Source organism: Electrona antarctica (genome assembly GCF_951216825.1).
Source record: "Electrona antarctica genome assembly, chromosome: 16".
Taxonomy (NCBI): Eukaryota; Metazoa; Chordata; class Actinopteri; order Myctophiformes; family Myctophidae; genus Electrona; species Electrona antarctica.
In genome coordinates, this window is record NC_136797.1 from 5,127,273 (window position 1) to 5,145,326 (window position 18,054).

At 43.9% G+C, this 18,054-nt stretch overlaps 1 protein-coding gene across 1 annotated transcript in view; it reads right to left on the reverse strand.

The window, feature by feature from the left end:
• The window catches only part of LOC306940298 (G protein-coupled receptor kinase 6-like), a gene marked incomplete at its 3' end in the record, with an annotated part of 69,951 nt that extends 53,367 nt beyond the window's left edge, over window positions 1–16,584 (reverse strand). Inside the window, exons 1-7 of the mRNA XM_079525319.1 lie at window positions 16,446–16,584; window positions 12,949–13,038; window positions 8,972–9,084; window positions 7,196–7,273; window positions 6,027–6,124; window positions 5,777–5,869; window positions 3,571–3,634 (exon numbers count right to left, since the gene is read on the reverse strand). Coding sequence (XP_079381445.1) covers window positions 3,571–3,634; window positions 5,777–5,869; window positions 6,027–6,124; window positions 7,196–7,273; window positions 8,972–9,084; window positions 12,949–13,038; window positions 16,446–16,497 — 588 coding nt within the window. The 5' untranslated portion in view covers window positions 16,498–16,584. The remainder of the gene's footprint in view (window positions 1–3,570; window positions 3,635–5,776; window positions 5,870–6,026; window positions 6,125–7,195; window positions 7,274–8,971; window positions 9,085–12,948; window positions 13,039–16,445) is intronic.
• Between the last annotated feature and the right edge of the window lie 1,470 nt (window positions 16,585–18,054).

An 18,054-nucleotide genomic window follows, 5' to 3' on the forward strand; every position in this document is an offset into this window, starting at 1 on the left:
CCAAAGGGACTTTTTCCCCAAAGGGACATTTTCCCCAAAGGGACTTTTGGGACTTTTGGGACTTTTTCCCCAAAGGGACTTTTTCCCCAAAGGGACATTTTCCCCAAAGGGACTTTTGGGACTTTTTCCCCAACGGGACTTTTGGGACTTTTTCCCCAAAGGGACTTTTTCCCCAAAGGGACTTTTGGGACTTTTTCCCCTAAGGGACTTTTGGGACTTTTTCCCCAACGGGACTTTTGGGACTTTTTCCCCAAAGGGACTTTTGGGACTTTTTCCCCAAAGGGACTTTTCCCCCAAAGGGACTTTTGGGACTTTTTCCCCAAAGGGACTTTTCCCCCAAAGGGACTTTTGGGACTTTTTCCCCAAAGGGACTTTTTCCCCAAAGGGACTTTTGGGACTTTTTCCCCAAAGGGACTTTTGGGACTTTTTCCCCAAAGGGACTTTTCCCCCAAAGGGACTTTTGGGACTTTTTCCCCAAAGGGACTTTTTCCCCAAAGGGACTTTTCCCCCAAAGGGACTTTTCCCCCAAAGGGACTTTTGGGACTTTTTCCCCAAAGGGACTTTTTCCCCAAAGGGACTTTTGGGACTTTTCCCCAAAGGGACTTTTTCCCCAAAGGGACTTTTGGGACTTTTTCCCCAAAGGGACTTTTGGGACTTTTTCCCCAAAGGGACTTTTTCCCCAAAGGGACTTTTGGGACTTTTTCCCCAAAGGGACTTTTTCCCCAAAGGGACTTTTGGGACTTTTTCCCCAAAGGGACTTTTTCCCCAAAGGGACTTTTCCCCCAAAGGGACTTTTCCCCCAAAGGGACTTTTTCCCCAAAGGGACTTTTCCCCCAAAGGGACTTTTGGGACTTTTCCCCCAAAGGGACTTTTCCCCCAAAGGGACTTTTGGGACTTTTTCCCCAACGGGACTTTTCCCCCAAAGGGACTTTTGGGACTTTTCCCCCAAAGGGACTTTTTTCCCAACGGGACTCAACGAGATCCAATATAAGTCATTTTACACTTGGTGAAAATGCTGAAAATAGCCGATTGTAGATCGGCTATTTTCAGCAATTGTAAAAACAGTAAAAACGACGGCATCAAGGCCTGCCAAAACACATTTTGTTCGACTAAATCAACTGTAGATACAGTCGACTAAAATCTCATGATATTTAGTCGACTAAAACTAGACTAACACTAAAACATTCCAGGTGACTAAAATGTGACTGAAACTAAGAGACTATATGACTAAAATCTAAATTTGCTGCCAAAAACAACACTGTCCCGTTGGGGACTTTTTCCCCAACGGGACTTTTTCCCCAACAGGACTTTTTCCCCAACGGGACTTTTTCCCCAACGGGACTTTTTCCCCAACGGGACTTTTTCCCCAACGGGACTTTTTCCCCAACAGGACTTTTTCCCCAACGGGAGTTTTTCCCCAACGGGACTTTTTCCCCAACGGGACTTTTGGGACTTTTTCCCCAACGGGACTTTTTCCCCAACGGGACTTTTGGGACTTTTTCCCCAACGGGACTTTTTCCCCAACAGGACTTTTTCTCCAACGGGACTTTTTCCCCAACGGGACTTTTTCCCCAACAGGACTTTTTCCCCAACGGGACTTTTTCCCCAACGGGACTTTTTCCCCAACGGGACTTTTTCCCCAACAGGACTTTTTCCCCAACGGGACTTTTGGGACTTTTTCCCCAACAGGACTTTTGGGACTTTTTCCCCAACGGGACTTTTGGGACTTTTTCCCCAACGGGACTTTTGGGACTTTTTCCCCAACGGGACTTTTTCCCCAACGGAACTTTTGGGACTTTTTCCACCACCGGCACTTTTTCCCCAACGGGACTTTTGGGACTTTTTCCCCAACAGGACTTTTTCCCCAACGGGACTTTTTCCCCAACAGGACTTTTTCCCCAACGGGACTTTTTCCCCAACGGGACTTTTGGGACTTGTTCCCCAACGGGACTTTTTCCCCAACGGGACTTTTGGGACTTGTTCCCCAACAGGACTTGTTCCCCAACGGGACTTTTTCCCCAACAGGACTTGTTCCCCAACGGGACTTTTTCCCCAACGGGACTTTTGGGACTTTTTCCCCAACAGGACTTGTTCCCCAACAGGACTTTTTCCCCAACGGGACTTTTACCCCAACGGGACTTTTGGGACTTTTTCCCCAAAGGGACTTTTGGGACTTTTTCCCCAAAGGGACTTTTGGGACTTTTCCCCAAAGGGACTTTTTCCCCAAAGGGACTTTTGGGACTTTTTCCCCAAAGGGACTTTTGGGACTTTTTCCCCAAAGGGACTTTTTCCCCAAAGGGACTTTTGGGACTTTTTCCCCAAAGGGACTTTTTCCCCAAAGGGACTTTTGGGACTTTTTCCCCAAAGGGACTTTTTCCCCAAAGGGACTTTTCCCCCAAAGGGACTTTTCCCCCAAAGGGACTTTTTCCCCAAAGGGACTTTTTCCCCAAAGGGACTTTTTCCCCAAAGGGACTTTTGGGACTTTTTCCCCAAAGGGACTTTTTCCCCAAAGGGACTTTTCCCCCAAAGGGACTTTTCCCCCAAAGGGACTTTTTCCCCAAAGGGACTTTTTCCCCAAAGGGACTTTTGGGACTTTTCCCCCAAAGGGACTTTTCCCCCAAAGGGACTTTTGGGACTTTTTCCCCAACGGGACTTTTCCCCCAAAGGGACTTTTGGGACTTTTCCCCCAAAGGGACTTTTTTCCCAACGGGACTCAACGAGATCCAATATAAGTCATTTTACACTTGGTGAAAATGCTGAAAATAGCCGATTGTAGATCGGCTATTTTCAGCAATTGTAAAAACAGTAAAAACGACGGCATCAAGGCCTGCCAAAACACATTTTGTTCGACTAAATCAACTGTAGATACAGTCGACTAAAATCTCATGATATTTAGTCGACTAAAACTAGACTAACACTAAAACATTCCAGGTGACTAAAATGTGACTGAAACTAAGAGACTATATGACTAAAATCTAAATTTGCTGCCAAAAACAACACTGGTGCCAATTGGTTGGCGCGGATCAGAGCAACCCCCACGCAGTCCGGATGTTCAACCCCCACGCGGTCCGGATGTTCAACCCCCACGCAGTCCGGATGTTCAACCCCCACGCGGTCCGGATGTTCAACCCCCACGCGGTCCGGATGTTCAACCCCCACGCGGTCCGGATGTTCAACCCCCACGCGGTCCGGATGTTCAACCCCCAGGTGGTCCGGATGTTCAACCCCCACGCGGTCCGGATGTTCAACCCCCACGCGGTCCGGATGTTCAACCCCCACGCGGTCCGGATGTTCAACCCCCACGCAGTCCGGATGTTCAACCCCCACGCAGTCCGGATGTTCAACCCCCACGCAGTCCGGATGTTCAACCCCCACGCGGTCCGGATGTTCAACCCCCACGCAGTCCGGATGTTCAACCCCCACGCGGTCCGGATGTTCAACCCCCACGCGGTCCGGATGTTCAACCCCCACGCGGTCCGGATGTTCAACCCCCACGCGGTCCGGATGTTTCTGCGTCACAACTTTGAATTCAGGATGAATGTTGTGTGGTTTCAGTGAGTGACCTCTGACCTCTCCGAAGCCGCCCTTCCCCAGTAGGCGGTAGTGTCTGAAGGTCTTCTTGGTGATTGGCTGACTGGAAGACAAACACGGGACATGTTTAATGGTGATTGGCTGACTGGAAGACAAACACGGGACATGTTTAATGGTGATTGGCTGACTGGAAGACAAACACGGGACATGTTTAATGGTGATAGGCTGACTGGAAGACAAAATTACTATCCCTATCTCTAACCCTAACCTAAACATAACCGCAAGCACGGGAGCAGTCCATGTTCGCCAACCTTAATGCATGTTCGGACTAACGGGACATCGGATCTATGGGCAGTTGTGGGCGCTGTGGGCGCTGTGGGCGTGTCCTCTCCTCCACGTCGTCAGTGGCCATACCCGAGGCGGGGTTGGCGAAAGGGCCTTTCTGTGTGGAGTTTGCATGTTCTCCCCGTGTCCCCTAGGGTAGGTACCCTCACAAAGACATGCAGTAATCCTGGTCTCTAAACTGCCTCCCCCTGGCCAGCCAGGGCGCCTGATGGAGGGGAAAGGAACTGGTTGGAATAACGTGTTCCTTCCACGCGCTACGACTCCCCCCTGTCAGGTGTAAAGGAGCGACTTGGACATTCATGCATGAAGGAAGCATGAGTTCAAGTCCGTTGCTCTCCCCAGGTTGGCGGAGGGTGTGTAGAGCCCAGGATCACATTAGATAATTGACACAGGGGTGAAAAATGGGTTACAAAATTGTGGGATAAAGATTATAATTAAAAAAAAAGAAAATGGTGATAGGCTGCCTGGAAGCTAGGAACATTAAGAAGGAACATGCACGGGGCGTGGGACAGTCTCCTACGGGAGGTTTGCACATGCTCAGTGTAAACAGGAACTGTGACGATGGAGTGTTCCAGCAGAGGTGCTAGAGGTGCATGAGAGTTGCTGACCCTGAACTGAAATAATAAAAATATAAAAAAATAGAGGAAAAGAGAAAATCTATTTCATAACTGTGTGGAAAGAATGTTGTGTATAACAGACTGAAAGACAAAGGACAAGTACATTTAGTTACTGTTTTTGTATATTTTTCCTTTGTGGATTTCCCATGTTCTTTTGATGCTCGCTTTGATTGTAGTACATGTGTTAAACTTTTATTTTTGTGAAATGACAAAGGAACATGGACATTTGAAAAGGGAAGGGTTACTGCTGTTTAATTCTCAACTGTTCTGGATCTCATTATTTACATCACAAGTTAGAGCTTTCTATCTACAGTAGCACCTCTGCTGGAACACTCCATCGTCGCAGTTCCTGTTTACACTGAGCATGTGCAAACCTCCCGCAGGAGACCGTGCCACGCCCCCGTGCATCTTCTTAAAGGTGAATTCCATGCTAGAAGGCTTTCTTACCTTTATTTGTAGTTGTTACGTCCCCAACAAAGAGGTCCAGGTGTTATTTTGTGCAAAAGTGCATTATTGGCTATTTCCACTAATATAAGCCCTCAATGGGGGTTGGGTTTTTGTGCTAATTCGCTTATTTCCATCGAAATAAGTAGTAAAGTGTGCCGCTTGGGATACTATTTACATTATGATTCAATGCAATGCAATTCATTGAGGGCTTATGAAATAGCCAATAATGCCCTTTTGCACAAAATAACACGGTGGGGACGTAACAACTACAAATAAAGGTAAGAAAGCCTTCTAGCATGGAATTCTCCTTTAATGTTCCTAGACTGGAAGACAACCACGTGACACATTTATGTCACTCATAGACAAGACAGACAACTGATGTTATGTATAGGTCAGTGGTTCCCACAACCTCGTTGTGAGCTTGAAAATCAGCTATTTCTTTTAAATGGAATTTCTTACTTGATTTTCTTTTTTTTTTAATCCATTGAAATACTTAAAACTAATTTGAATTGTTATTTTTGTAATAATTATTTGTATAGCACATTTCAACAACAAGGCAATTCAATGTTCTTTACACAAAACAAGCAGCAGAAATTATGAAATGTCATTAGGATGCATAAAACAAAGAGGAAAACAGTGCAGAGGAGGAAGAAAAAGAAATGTAACTTAATCACAATTTTACATGAATGGATTAGCGACTAACAATACATTATCGACATGCAACCTCATATCTCTCTCTCTCGCACGCACGCATACAGCGTGCGCATACACGTGCACACACACACACACACACACACACGTGCATACACACACACACACAGGCAAACAGTACTGACCTCTCTAGCATCTTCCATTGTAGAAAGCGATCAAAGAACATGCTCTCCTGGTACTGATGGAACGGAGATCCACACAGGTGTGCATTAAGCTTCCTAACACACACATGCACACACGCACACGTTACTGAATGTGTCATTGCACACGTGAATACATACATACACACACGCACGTACGCGCACTGACACACGCACACACACAGTGTGAGCGTGCACACACGCACGCACACGTTCACGGCGCGTGACAACTTACCGTCTGCATCGTTCAAACACGTCTCCACACGGATCCTCCTCCAGACTCTGCCTGCAGGTCTGTTGACAGTCCTGTAGCACCTCCACGCACTGTTCAGACTGAGAAATATATCACTATACACCTCTGTTCAGACTGAGAAATATATCACTATACACCTCGACGCACTGTTCAGACTGAGAAATATACCACTATACACCTCCACGCACTGTTCAGACTGAGAAATATATCACTATACACCTCCACGCACTGTTCAGACTGAGAAATATACCACTATACACCTCCACGCACTGTTCAGACTGAGAAATATATCACTATACACCTCCACGCACTGTTCAGACTGAGAAATATACCACTATACACCTCCACGCACTGTTCAGACTGAGAAATATATCACTATACACCTCCACGCACTGTTCAGACTGAGAAATATATCACTATACATCTCTGTTCAGACTGAGAAATATATCACTATACACCTCCACACACTGTTCAGAGTAAGACTGAGAAATATATCACTATAGACCGATTCAGAAACGGTTCTCATGGTCGCAGGCAACAGATTTCCTGTAGGCGGAGACTACAGGTTTAAACCCGCACCTCTTCTACTACAGTGAATGGAAAAGTGACTGATGTTAGTCTGCCTCAAACGTTACTCTTTACCTGCCTTTTACTAACACTAACATTACAAAGATGCCCAGAACATCGGGATGAACCTGTGTAGTTTATGGCTGCTCCAACAGTAGTGGCAACATTCCAAAAAAAAAAAAAAACGGAATGTCAAAATATCCACCGCGGTGGCTGAGACCAGAGCCATATAGTAATGGTTGAGACAAAGCAGTGAAAGGTCCTGAAAGATACATAACGTCAGTCTTACCCAATACCCAATCTTTCTGTTTTAGGAACACAAGGCTGCTGTACTTTATACCTCATACTTCAATGCTTAGTATGAGGTATATACACCATGTACAATAAACATGACGAAACAAACAAACATGGACAAAACAAACATTAAACTCTGTTCATTGTTAATGGCATGTAATGTTTGTGTTAGTGACGAAACAAACAATAAACTCTGTTCATTGTTAATGGCACTTAATGTTTGTGTTGGTGACGAAACAAAAAAAAGATTGCAATCAGACGATTGTGTAATGATTGTGACGGGGCCTGACCTGACTTCTGAGAAATGCGTGAATGATATTCATGCCGTAGTCCCTCCTCTCCTCATCTGGCTTGGTGTCAAAGTTTTCCTGATGAAGCCATAATTAGAAACATAATATTAAACACAATATGTACCAGTGTGGTTTTTGGCAGCAAATTTCTATTTTAGTCTAGTCATAGACAGTCTTTGGAATGAAACTTCATTTAGTTTTAGTCACATTTTAGTCACCTGGAATGTTTTAGTGTTAGTCTAGTTTTAGTCGACTAAATGTCATGCGATTTTCGTCGACTAAATTTACATTTTTTTTTTTTTTTTGGCAACAAAAAATATTTTTTGGGGGCCACATGACTTCACTTAATGCGGCCCGCGTGTTAATATCAGAATATAGTATTGATTTCAGCTGTTACTATTCCAAACCCGCTTTAATTACTTAATGACTAGTATTAAATGACTATAGTACTTAATGACTAGTATTAAAATGTTATTGTCTTTTTGTGTTATATTATGTGTTATGTTAACAGTTCATAAAGTTAACATGACTACTAAATGCATTTGGAATTCAATAAAAAGGTTACTTTTCAGGATTCCAAATCAAAAATATCAAAAAATGATTCAGGTTTTCAATTCAAATATATATAAAAAGTAGCTGATCTACAAGCTCAAAACGTGTCGCATTGCGACGCGTTTTGAGCTTGTAGATCGGCTATTTTTGCTACGACAGTAATATGCAACCTGGCCCTCTGGAGTGAGTGTGGAAATATAGTGGCCCTCTGGAGTGAGTGTGGAAATATATTGGCCCTCTGGAGTGAGTGTGGAAATATATTGGCCCTCTGGAGTGAGTGTGGAAATATATTGGCCCTCTGGAGTGAGTGTGGAAATATATTGGCCCTCTGGAGTGAGTGTGGAAATATATTGGCCCTCTGGAGTGAGTGTGGAAATATATTGGCCCTCTGGAGTGAGTGTGGAAATATATTGGCCCTCTGGAGTGAGTGTGGAAATATATTGGCCCTCTGGAGTGAGTGTGGAAATATATTGGCCCTCTGGAGTGAGTGTGGAAATATATTGGCCCTCTGGAGTGAGTGTGGAAATATATTGGCCCTCTGGAGTGAGTGTGGAAATATATTGGCCCTCTGGAGTGAGTGTGGAAATATATTGGCCCTCTGGAGTGAGTGTGGAAATATATTGGCCCTCTGGAGTGAGTGTGGAAATATATTGGCCCTCTGGAGTGAGTGTGGAAATATATTGGCCCTCTGGAGTGAGTGTGGAAATATATTGGCCCTCTGGAGTGAGTGTGGAAATATATTGGCCCTCTGGAGTGAGTGTGGAAATATATTGGCCCTCTGGAGTGAGTGTGGAAATATATTGGCCCTCTGGAGTGAGTGTGGAAATATATTGGCCCTCTGGAGTGAGTGTGGAAATATATTGGCCCTCTGGAGTGAGTGTGGAAATATATTGGCCCTCTGGAGTGAGTGTGGAAATATATTGGCCCTCTGGAGTGAGTGTGGAAATATATTGGCCCTCTGGAGTGAGTGTGGAAATATATTGGCCCTCTGGAGTGAGTGTGGAAATATATTGGCCCTCTGGAGTGAGTGTGGAAATATATTGGCCCTCTGGAGTGAGTGTGGAAATATATTGGCCCTCTGGAGTGAGTGTGGAAATATATTGGCCCTCTGGAGTGAGTGTGGAAATATATTGGCCCTCTGGAGTGAGTGTGGAAATATATTGGCCCTCTCCATGGTCAAAGTTGCCCCACCCCTGGTTAATAGTGTTTCAGGTGAGCGTGTACCATTGCCTCCAGCAAGCAGATGCAGTTGCGTAGATCCGGTCTGCTACGACAGAACTGATAGAAGAGGTCTCTGCCAATAGGCTGCTTCACACACAGGCCGTAGTAGTCCCGCTCTGTCAGAGAACACAGCGTCAAACGTCAGGCATGGCCAACATGTCCATATCATTGCAGCCGAAGGTCACATTTACAGTTTAAGTGCCAGGGACGTTAAGACGAGTCCGTTTTCAATATGTACTGATTGCCAGGGACGTTAAGACGAGCAAAAAAAAATTGAATCCATGTTTTTGAAAATTCCTCTAATCTGGTGATCAGGTTATGACATGCACATTACATGCACAATATCATTACATTTTCTTTCTTTTATTTATAATGGGAAAAGTGGCACCCAGGACCACAACTGGTGTCAACCCCCTGGCACCCAAAGAGTTTTAAAGGTATATTCAGTGATTTCACTTCATTCAAATATCAAATTTTTTCTTTTTTTTTGGACAATCCTCCCTACTAAAGAGTGTGCTGACCATATTTAGGAGTTCCTCCCTGTCCCCAGTGAGCCCCTGGGGTCAAAAAACGCTAGTTTTGGTGGCGGGTGGCAAAGCCTTCATCCAATCAGGAAGAGTGGGGCCTTCCTCCAATCATGATCGAGTGGGGGCGGGCCTTGGTGCACATGCTGTTGGCCTGTTGCACTTCCCCCCACTGTAGAGCGTGTGCATGTGCACTTTTTGTTACCGGGGCGAACTGGGTGGTTTTCCAAATCACCCAAATCACTGAATGCTCCTTATATATACACACACACTCACGTCAGTGTGTGTGTTGGTTGGTTGGTTTGTCGGTCGGGGTCAGAAAGCATGTGACATCACGTGACATCATCAGCGATGGAGCACGTGACATCATCAGGGATGGAGACCCCAGCTGATGTCGTCAATATTAAGCCCATATCAGATCCCTGATGTCATCAATATTGGCCAGCAACTCTACATCTGACCACAAACCCTTAGATCTCCATATATGGAGCAGACCTGTTCTGAATATTCCATATGTTGATCCTTCCCCTTCGTTGTCTCCCTTTTGACTGATACCTGTCTATTTAAACTCTAGACAGGCCTGCCCCAAAGTTATTAGTGCAGCCACACCCGGCAGCCGGCGAAAACTAGACTTCAAGTTCTTAATAGGCTCGAACATTTCGATTTTTCTTTTTTTCCCCCCCATGCCAAAGCGCCAGCGCTCGCCCAGCAGTCTGCTGTCACCCAGGCGGATGTGTTGATCTGACCCCCCATTCCAAAGCGCCAGCGCTCGCCCAGCAGTCTGCTGTCACCCAGGCGGATGTGTTGATCTGACCCCCCATTCCAAAGCGCCAGCGCTCGCCCAGCAGTCTGCTGTCACCCAGGCGGATGTGTTGATCTGACCCCCCATTCCAAAGCGCCAGCGCTCGCCCAGCAGTCTGCTGTCACCCAGGCAGATATGTTGATCTGACCCCCCATTCCAAAGCGCCATCTACGTTTATAAACGTAGATGGCAATAAAAAGGTTAAAGGGACATAGTATTGGTAGTAGATAACAGGTTAAAGGGACATAGTATTGGTAGTAGATAACAGGTTAAAGGGACATAGTATTGGTAGTAGATAACAGGTTAAAGGGACATAGTATTGGTAGTAGATAACAGGTTAAAGGGACATAGTATTGGTAGTAGATAACAGGTTAAAGGGACATAGTATTGGTAGTAGATAACAGGTTAAAGGGACATAGTATTGGTAGTAGATAACAGGTTAAAGGGACATAGTATTGGTAGTAGATAACAGGTTAAAGGGACATAGTATTGGTAGTAGATAAAAGGTTAAAGGGACATAGTATTGGTAGTAGATAACAGGTTAAAGGGACATAGTATTGGTAGTAGATAACAGGTTAAAGGGACATAGTATTGGTAGTAGATAACAGGTTAAAGGGACATAGTATTGGTAGTAGATAACAGGTTAAAGGGACATAGTATTGGTAGTAGATAACAGGTTAAAGGGACATAGTATTGGTAGTAGAAGGTTAAAGGGACATAGTATTGGTAGTAGATAACAGGTTAAAGGGACATAGTATTGGTAGTAGATAAAAGGTTAAAGGGACATAGTATTGGTAGTAGATAACAGGTTAAAGGGACATAGTATTGGTAGTAGATAACAGGTTAAAGGGACATAGTATTGGTAGTAGATAAAAGGTTAAAGGGACATAGTATTGGTAGTAGATAACAGGTTAAAGGGACATAGTATTGGTAGTAGATAACAGGTTAAAGGGACATAGTATTGGTAGTAGATAAAAGGTTAAAGGGACATAGTATTGGTAGTAGATAACAGGTTAAAGGGACATAGTATTGGTAGTAGATAACAGGTTAAAGGGACATAGTATTGGTAGTAGATAACAGGTTAAAGGGACATAGTATTGGTAGTAGATAACAGGTTAAAGGGACATAGTATTGGTAGTAGATAAAAGGTTAAAGGGACATAGTATTGGTAGTAGATAACAGGTTAAAGGGACATAGTATTGGTAGTAGATAACAGGTTAAAGGGACATAGTATTGGTAGTAGATAACAGGTTAAAGGGACATAGTATTGGTAGTAGATAACAGGTTAAAGGGAAATGAAATGAAATCTATATTTACCCAGGGTATCTGGGCTAAGCTCAAGAACTTGTTTCCAGCCAGGCCCTGCTCATAGAACACATTTCATCGTAGTGGTTGATGCCTTGTTCAAGGGCATTTCAGCGGTGGTAATTTTAACGTGTCGGACGGCTGATTCGAACTGGGAACCTTCCGGTATCTAGACCGCGCCGCTATCCGTTCGGCCACCGCTGCCACGTAGTATAGGGACATAGTATTGGTAGTAGATAACAGGTTAAAGGTTAAAGGGACATAGTATTGGTAGTAGATAAAAGGTTAAAGGGACATAGTATTGGTAGTAGATAACAGGTTAAAGGTTAAAGGGACATAGTATTGGTAGTAGATAACAGGTTAAAGGGACATAGTATTGGTAGTAGATAACAGGTTAAAGGGACATAGTATTGGTAGTAGATAACAGGTTAAAGGGACATAGTATTGGTAGTAGATAACAGGTTAAAGGTTAAAGGGACATAGTATTGGTAGTAGATAAAAGGTTAAAGGGACATAGTATTGGTAGTAGATAACAGGTTAAAGGTTAAAGGGACATAGTATTGGTAGTAGATAACAGGTTAAAGGGACATAGTATTGGTAGTAGATAACAGGTTAAAGGGACATAGTATTGGTAGTAGATAACAGGTTAAAGGGACATAGTATTGGTAGTAGATAACAGGTTAAAGGGACATAGTATTGGTAGTAGAAGGTTAAAGGGACATAGTATTGGTAGTAGATAACAGGTTAAAGGTTAAAGGGACATAGTATTGGTAGTAGATAACAGGTTAAAGGGACATAGTATTGGTAGTAGATAACAGGTTAAAGGGACATAGTATTGGTAGTAGATAACAGGTTAAAGGGACATAGTATTGGTAGTAGATAACAGGTTAAAGGGACATAGTATTGGTAGTAGATAAGGTTAAAGGGACATAGTATTGGTAGTAGATAACAGCAGCACAATTTTAAATTTGCATCCTATGGCCAGAAACATAATGAAGTGTGTGTGTTTGACTAAGGTTTGACGGTCTGTATATTATGATACTGTATTTGATTTTGTCATATCGTTGTAAGAACCACAATGGAAGCCCCCAGGGCTTTTTGTGTTTTGTTTTTTTAGCATTATTGTACAAATGTACCTCTGTACTTTTTGCAATAAGATATTCAATCAAACGCACGCACGCACGCACGCACGCACGCACGCACGCACGCACGCACGCACGCACGCATGCACGCACGCACGCACGCACGCAGACAGACAGACAGACAGACAGACAGACAGACAGACAGACAGACAGACAGACAGGTTAAATAAAATAGGAAATTAAATAAACACACAATAGGCTACACACCTATATTATTGGCTAGCTCCATACACTGGCTAATATGTGGGAAGCGAAGCATCTCCTTCCATTTCCAGCTCCGGCCTTTTGATCCACCACCTGCAGAAACAAGCCACAGGCACATGGAATAAAGCAAAAATAAAATCTCACCACTATTTTATATATATATTTCTTTGCCAGGTCAAGTCACACAGACACGCATGCACACGCACACACACACAGACACAGACACACGCATGCACTAACACTAGACTGTTTCCTAAACAATTATGTAGGATTAGGTGGTGTTATCATTTTACACCTCTCTGTCCTTGCCGTTCTACAGTCAACAAAGCTGAATAAATTGCTGATTGAGGCTTTAACCATTGCTTTCATTGAAATATCCGAGACCTTTTATCGAAGATGCATCTGTTCTGAACATGCCAGTTCAATTCTAACACTTCATTCTATTACTAGTTTGATTACTTTAAATAATAACTGAAAACAGCCTTTAGTCGCACATGCATTGTATAAGCTTGTAGATTGATCTTAACCCATTTCGACCTGAGATCAGATTCTAAAAATGTCTGTTTTCTGAAAAAGCTATGTTTCTATGTCAGTCGTTCTTCGATTTTTCAAAAATAGCAGATCTACAAGCTCGTAGATCTGCTATTTTTCAATAGCTAAAGCACAACATAATGCTAACACTGAAAGCAATGAGATGGACACCACCTGGGAAAAGAAATAGAGGCAGGCCCAAAGAGACCTGGAGACGGGGCCGGATTTAGCCAGCCCCACTCAGGTGGGCAGACAGAATTGTAAGGGGGGGCGACTCCGCCGGCGCAGGTGGGGTGTCAAACCCACATTGGGTGGGCAGGACGCACGTTTGGGTGGGCTATGCCCACCCCTGCCCCCCCCCCTAGAACCGGCCCTGCCTGGAGAAGATCAGTGGAGAGAGAAATGAAGGAGTTGGGATGGACCTGGGGCCAACTGCAACATTGGGCAGAAGACAGACAGCATTGGCGTTCGTTGGTGAAGACCGTATGTGCCCAAAATGTGTTAATATAGATGTGTGCAATCTATTTTTGGTGTGCAACATGCTTTCACATAGAAGACATTCATGGCTTCTATGGAATCCAGACGACTGAAATCAACTTGAATCCATGCAAACATCCCTTTTTGTGATATGAAGGCGGACCAGAAGTGTCAAACCCTGTCATAAAGAGCACACTTAACCCATTTTGACCTGAGATCAGATTCTAAAAATGTCTTCTACATCCTGACAGTTTTCTGAAAAAGCTATGTTTCTATGTCAGCGGTTCTTCGATTTTTTTTAAATAGCAGACCTACAAGCTCGTACGAGCTTGTAGATCTGCTATTTTTCAACAGCTAAAGCATAACATAATGCTAACACCAAAAGGGGTTCCCGCCCAGAATGGGTCAACCTCTTTACAACCGGGCATCCATATTTCCGGCATGTTGTCCTCATGGGCAAAACAATTCTCACAATATTTCAAAAGCTTTTCAAGAAGATCTGCTGCACGGTATTTATTTGTTTATTCAAATCCCTCTCTTGAAAAGTCTGGCTGTTTTTGTTGTTCGTGTAACGAAGTTGGTCGACAAATCAGGGTTGCTAATTTGTCATGTCATCAATCATCATCACTATCACCTAGCGTGCGCGTGTGTGTGTGTGTGTGTGTGTGTGTGTGTGTGTGTGTGTGTGTGTGTGTGTGTGTGTGTGTGTGTGTGTGTGTGTGTGTGTGTGTGTGTGTGTGTGTTTGGCCTGCCTATCTGGTTCCACATCTCAGTTGAGCACTACAATGAGCTATATATAGAAGCCTGTGGGACTACATTGCTGTCAGCATACATAGGCCTCGCTCACATATGACAGGGTGCTCTCTCGTTGTCTCTGGGGGAGAGGGGGTGGGGGGCAGCAGAGCAGCTCTCAATACATTTCCAATGGGAGTGAGGTGGTTTTGACGAGACAAGCTTGCTCAATGGCTGTCTTCTGCCCTCCTCCCCTCATCATGGAGCAAGCTTGCCTTGTCAAAACAACGCCCCCTTTCCCCAAGAGACACAGAGAAGACAGCTGTCTTTCCTATGTGACTGAGGCCTTTACACACTTACACTCACATGATGCACACCAGGACAAGAGCCAGTGCTGCTGGAAGGTAACTACGAGCAGTGGTGGAAAGTAGTGGTCCGGGGACCAGCGGGGGTCCGGGGACCACCAGGGGTCCACCCTTGAGGGGGTTCCATGGCCAGGCGGTCCCCAGCTAAATTACATTCCATATGTTGGTATTGGTAACCAAATGGACCCTTATACTTTAGATCTTTAACTCTTGAGAGCATAAAATAAATTAAATTATTATTATTTTCGTTTTTATAAATTTTATCCCACGATTTTGTAACCCATTGTTCACCCCTGTGTCAATTATCTAATGTGATCCTGGGCTCTACACGCCCTCCGCCAACCTGGGGAGAGCAACGGACTTGAACTCATGCTTCCTTCATGCATGAGTGTCCCAAGTCGCTCCTTTGCACCTGACAGGGGGGAGTTTCCCTGGTTGGACGTAGCGCGTGGAAGGAACACGTTATTCCAACCAGTTCCTTTCCCCTCCAATTAAATTATTCTTGTTAAACAGATCGGCATCAGTTCATTTACAAGAAGTCTGCACAATTATAGAGAATGTAGAAGAATTGTTATATGTTTTGATCAACGTTTTGCCAACGGCATTGAATTGTGGACACAATTTTTAATTCCGGAGCTTTACTTTTTTACATTGCAGTATTCATACTTTTACTGTTAAGTAAAACATGTCAGAACTGTTTTGCACCTGCACTGACTATAAGTTACATTTACTCATAAGTAGCCTACTGAGTATTATTTTCATGAACCACTGACACAAGCGAATAAGAGACTAGAGTCTATCTCGCACATGGCGCTTTCTACTGAAACTGTCAAGCTCGAGAGCATCACCCCTATACGTTCTGCGATGCCGTCACTCCCTTGTGAGAAAGGCAGTCTTAACTCAGTAAAGGCGGAATGTTTGCATGCATTGAGGAGGAAATGCAGGAGAAAGTAGAGCTTATTTCATGACCAATCATTTCCTTATTCCTCTCTGGGTTACATTCCTGATCATACGATAAAAAAGAAAAGAATACAAATGCACTGCACCTTGAAGTCTTGACCTGTTATATTTAAGTGTAGCCTACATTGAATAAGCTTTTTGCTTTTAACAGTGTCAGCTGACGAGATGGAACATTTAAAGTGTGACTGCAAATGTAAACCAAAACCAAAACATACAGTTGAGGGGGGAACAAAAGTAGTTTCAACCACTGTATGCCCAGTTTTTAACTACCGTGCACACATTCTTATTAGTGTTTAGTGACATGCAGGGTGAAGGTGGTTAAAGGCATTTAAGGATGTCAGGTGAGCGAAAGCATTAAACCAAAAAAAAATCTATATTTTTTTGCATTACACATTAAATAGTATGTAAAAAAAAAAATAGAGGTTTGTTCTTTACCTTCCCTGGCTCTGATAAGAGCACTATTTGCTACCATGTTGTCAATCTCCATGAGTCCACACAGACAGATGCAGCGGAGATCCCTGTTTACTCACAAGTCACAACAAATGAATGAAGTGCACGTGTGTGTGCGTGTGTGTGTGTGTGTGTGTGTGTGTGTGAGTGTGAGAGAGAGAGAGAGAGAGGGAGAGACAGAGAGCGAGAGCGTACACACCTTGAGCAAGAGACGGAGGCGGGATCAAGTTTAGGAGCAGCTGTGATGATCATCCTGTCTATGAATGCTAGCTGTCACCTGTCAGGACATCAATCACGTTGAAGTTATAGAGAGTATCCCCATCAGGACACGCCCCCCCCCCCCCTCATCTAGACTGATGTGCCGGGTACACGAGGACGTCGCGGGCTGTTCCCCGCCTAATTTTGCGAACGATATAAAACTTTACTGCGTCTACATTGCGGTTATGTTAATTATGTACGACGTCCACTCGAGACCGGTAAACTGCTTCGTTTTCAAGATAAAGATGCAGTACACATGGCTGGCCTGTAGATGGCCACAAAAAAAAAAGAAAAGGCTTAAGGTCATTACACACTGGCGAATTAGCGACGCGAATTAAAAATTTGACACCGGAGCGAACACCGGAGCGAACAAGTAAAGAGCGAAAACGGTCGCATTTTCGCACATTCGCACATTCGCCACTGATGTGGAAGCTTGCATTGACTTCAATTGGTTTTAAAAAAAGGCGAATTATTTGCACGAATAATTCGCGTCGCTAATTCGCCAGTGTGTAATGACCTTTATTCTAAAAGTAGGCTATATGAAAGCGTTGGTATTTCACACAGGTGTTGCCAAATAACTAATTATCTTGATCAGATGCGCATATGCGTCATATCAATTTAATGAGCAGAGCAGTGCTGCTTCTCTCTCTGAGTCTGCACACACTGACTGACCAGCTAAAGTGTATGCCTACTAAACCATAATATATGACAAACCTTGGATTAATTCTTCTGAGTGGCAAAACATTGAGCAGCATGGAGTGTTGGAGTTTGGAAGCGCTCGTTGGAAATCACTCAACCGTCCTGCTGCGTACCACCTGTTTCTAAATGTCATATAATGCAGGAGGCAGCAAAATGTTGTGTTATTGAAAACAAGCACTTCCAAACTCTGACACATAGAAAAATAATCAAATGCAGGGCATTTCTTGACAGAAAGTAGCTCATAACGTTTCTATGGTGGATTTTTATGAAACAAAAACTTTGTTTTGCAGATAGAAAGAGGATAATTCAAGCTTTTCGTACAGCTGCAATGTTGGTGAGTTTAACATTGTTTAATGCAATCAGACAGGACTTTTCTGTTTGGATGAATGGGCTGGCAAGGCCAGAAAGTAGTTTTTTGCCACTCAGTGGGCGTTCCCGCATAACTTCCAGGTACGATGATGTCACGCGCATATCCTCTATAGTCAAGGGGAAGTGATGTCTTAAGACCTGAGGCCGATTCTACAAAATGTCTTCTAAATCATGACAGTTTTCAGAAAAACCTTATGTTTCTGTATCAGTGGTTCTCAAACTATTACATGTGAAGGACCCCCAAAATTATATGAGTTTAGCCGCCGAC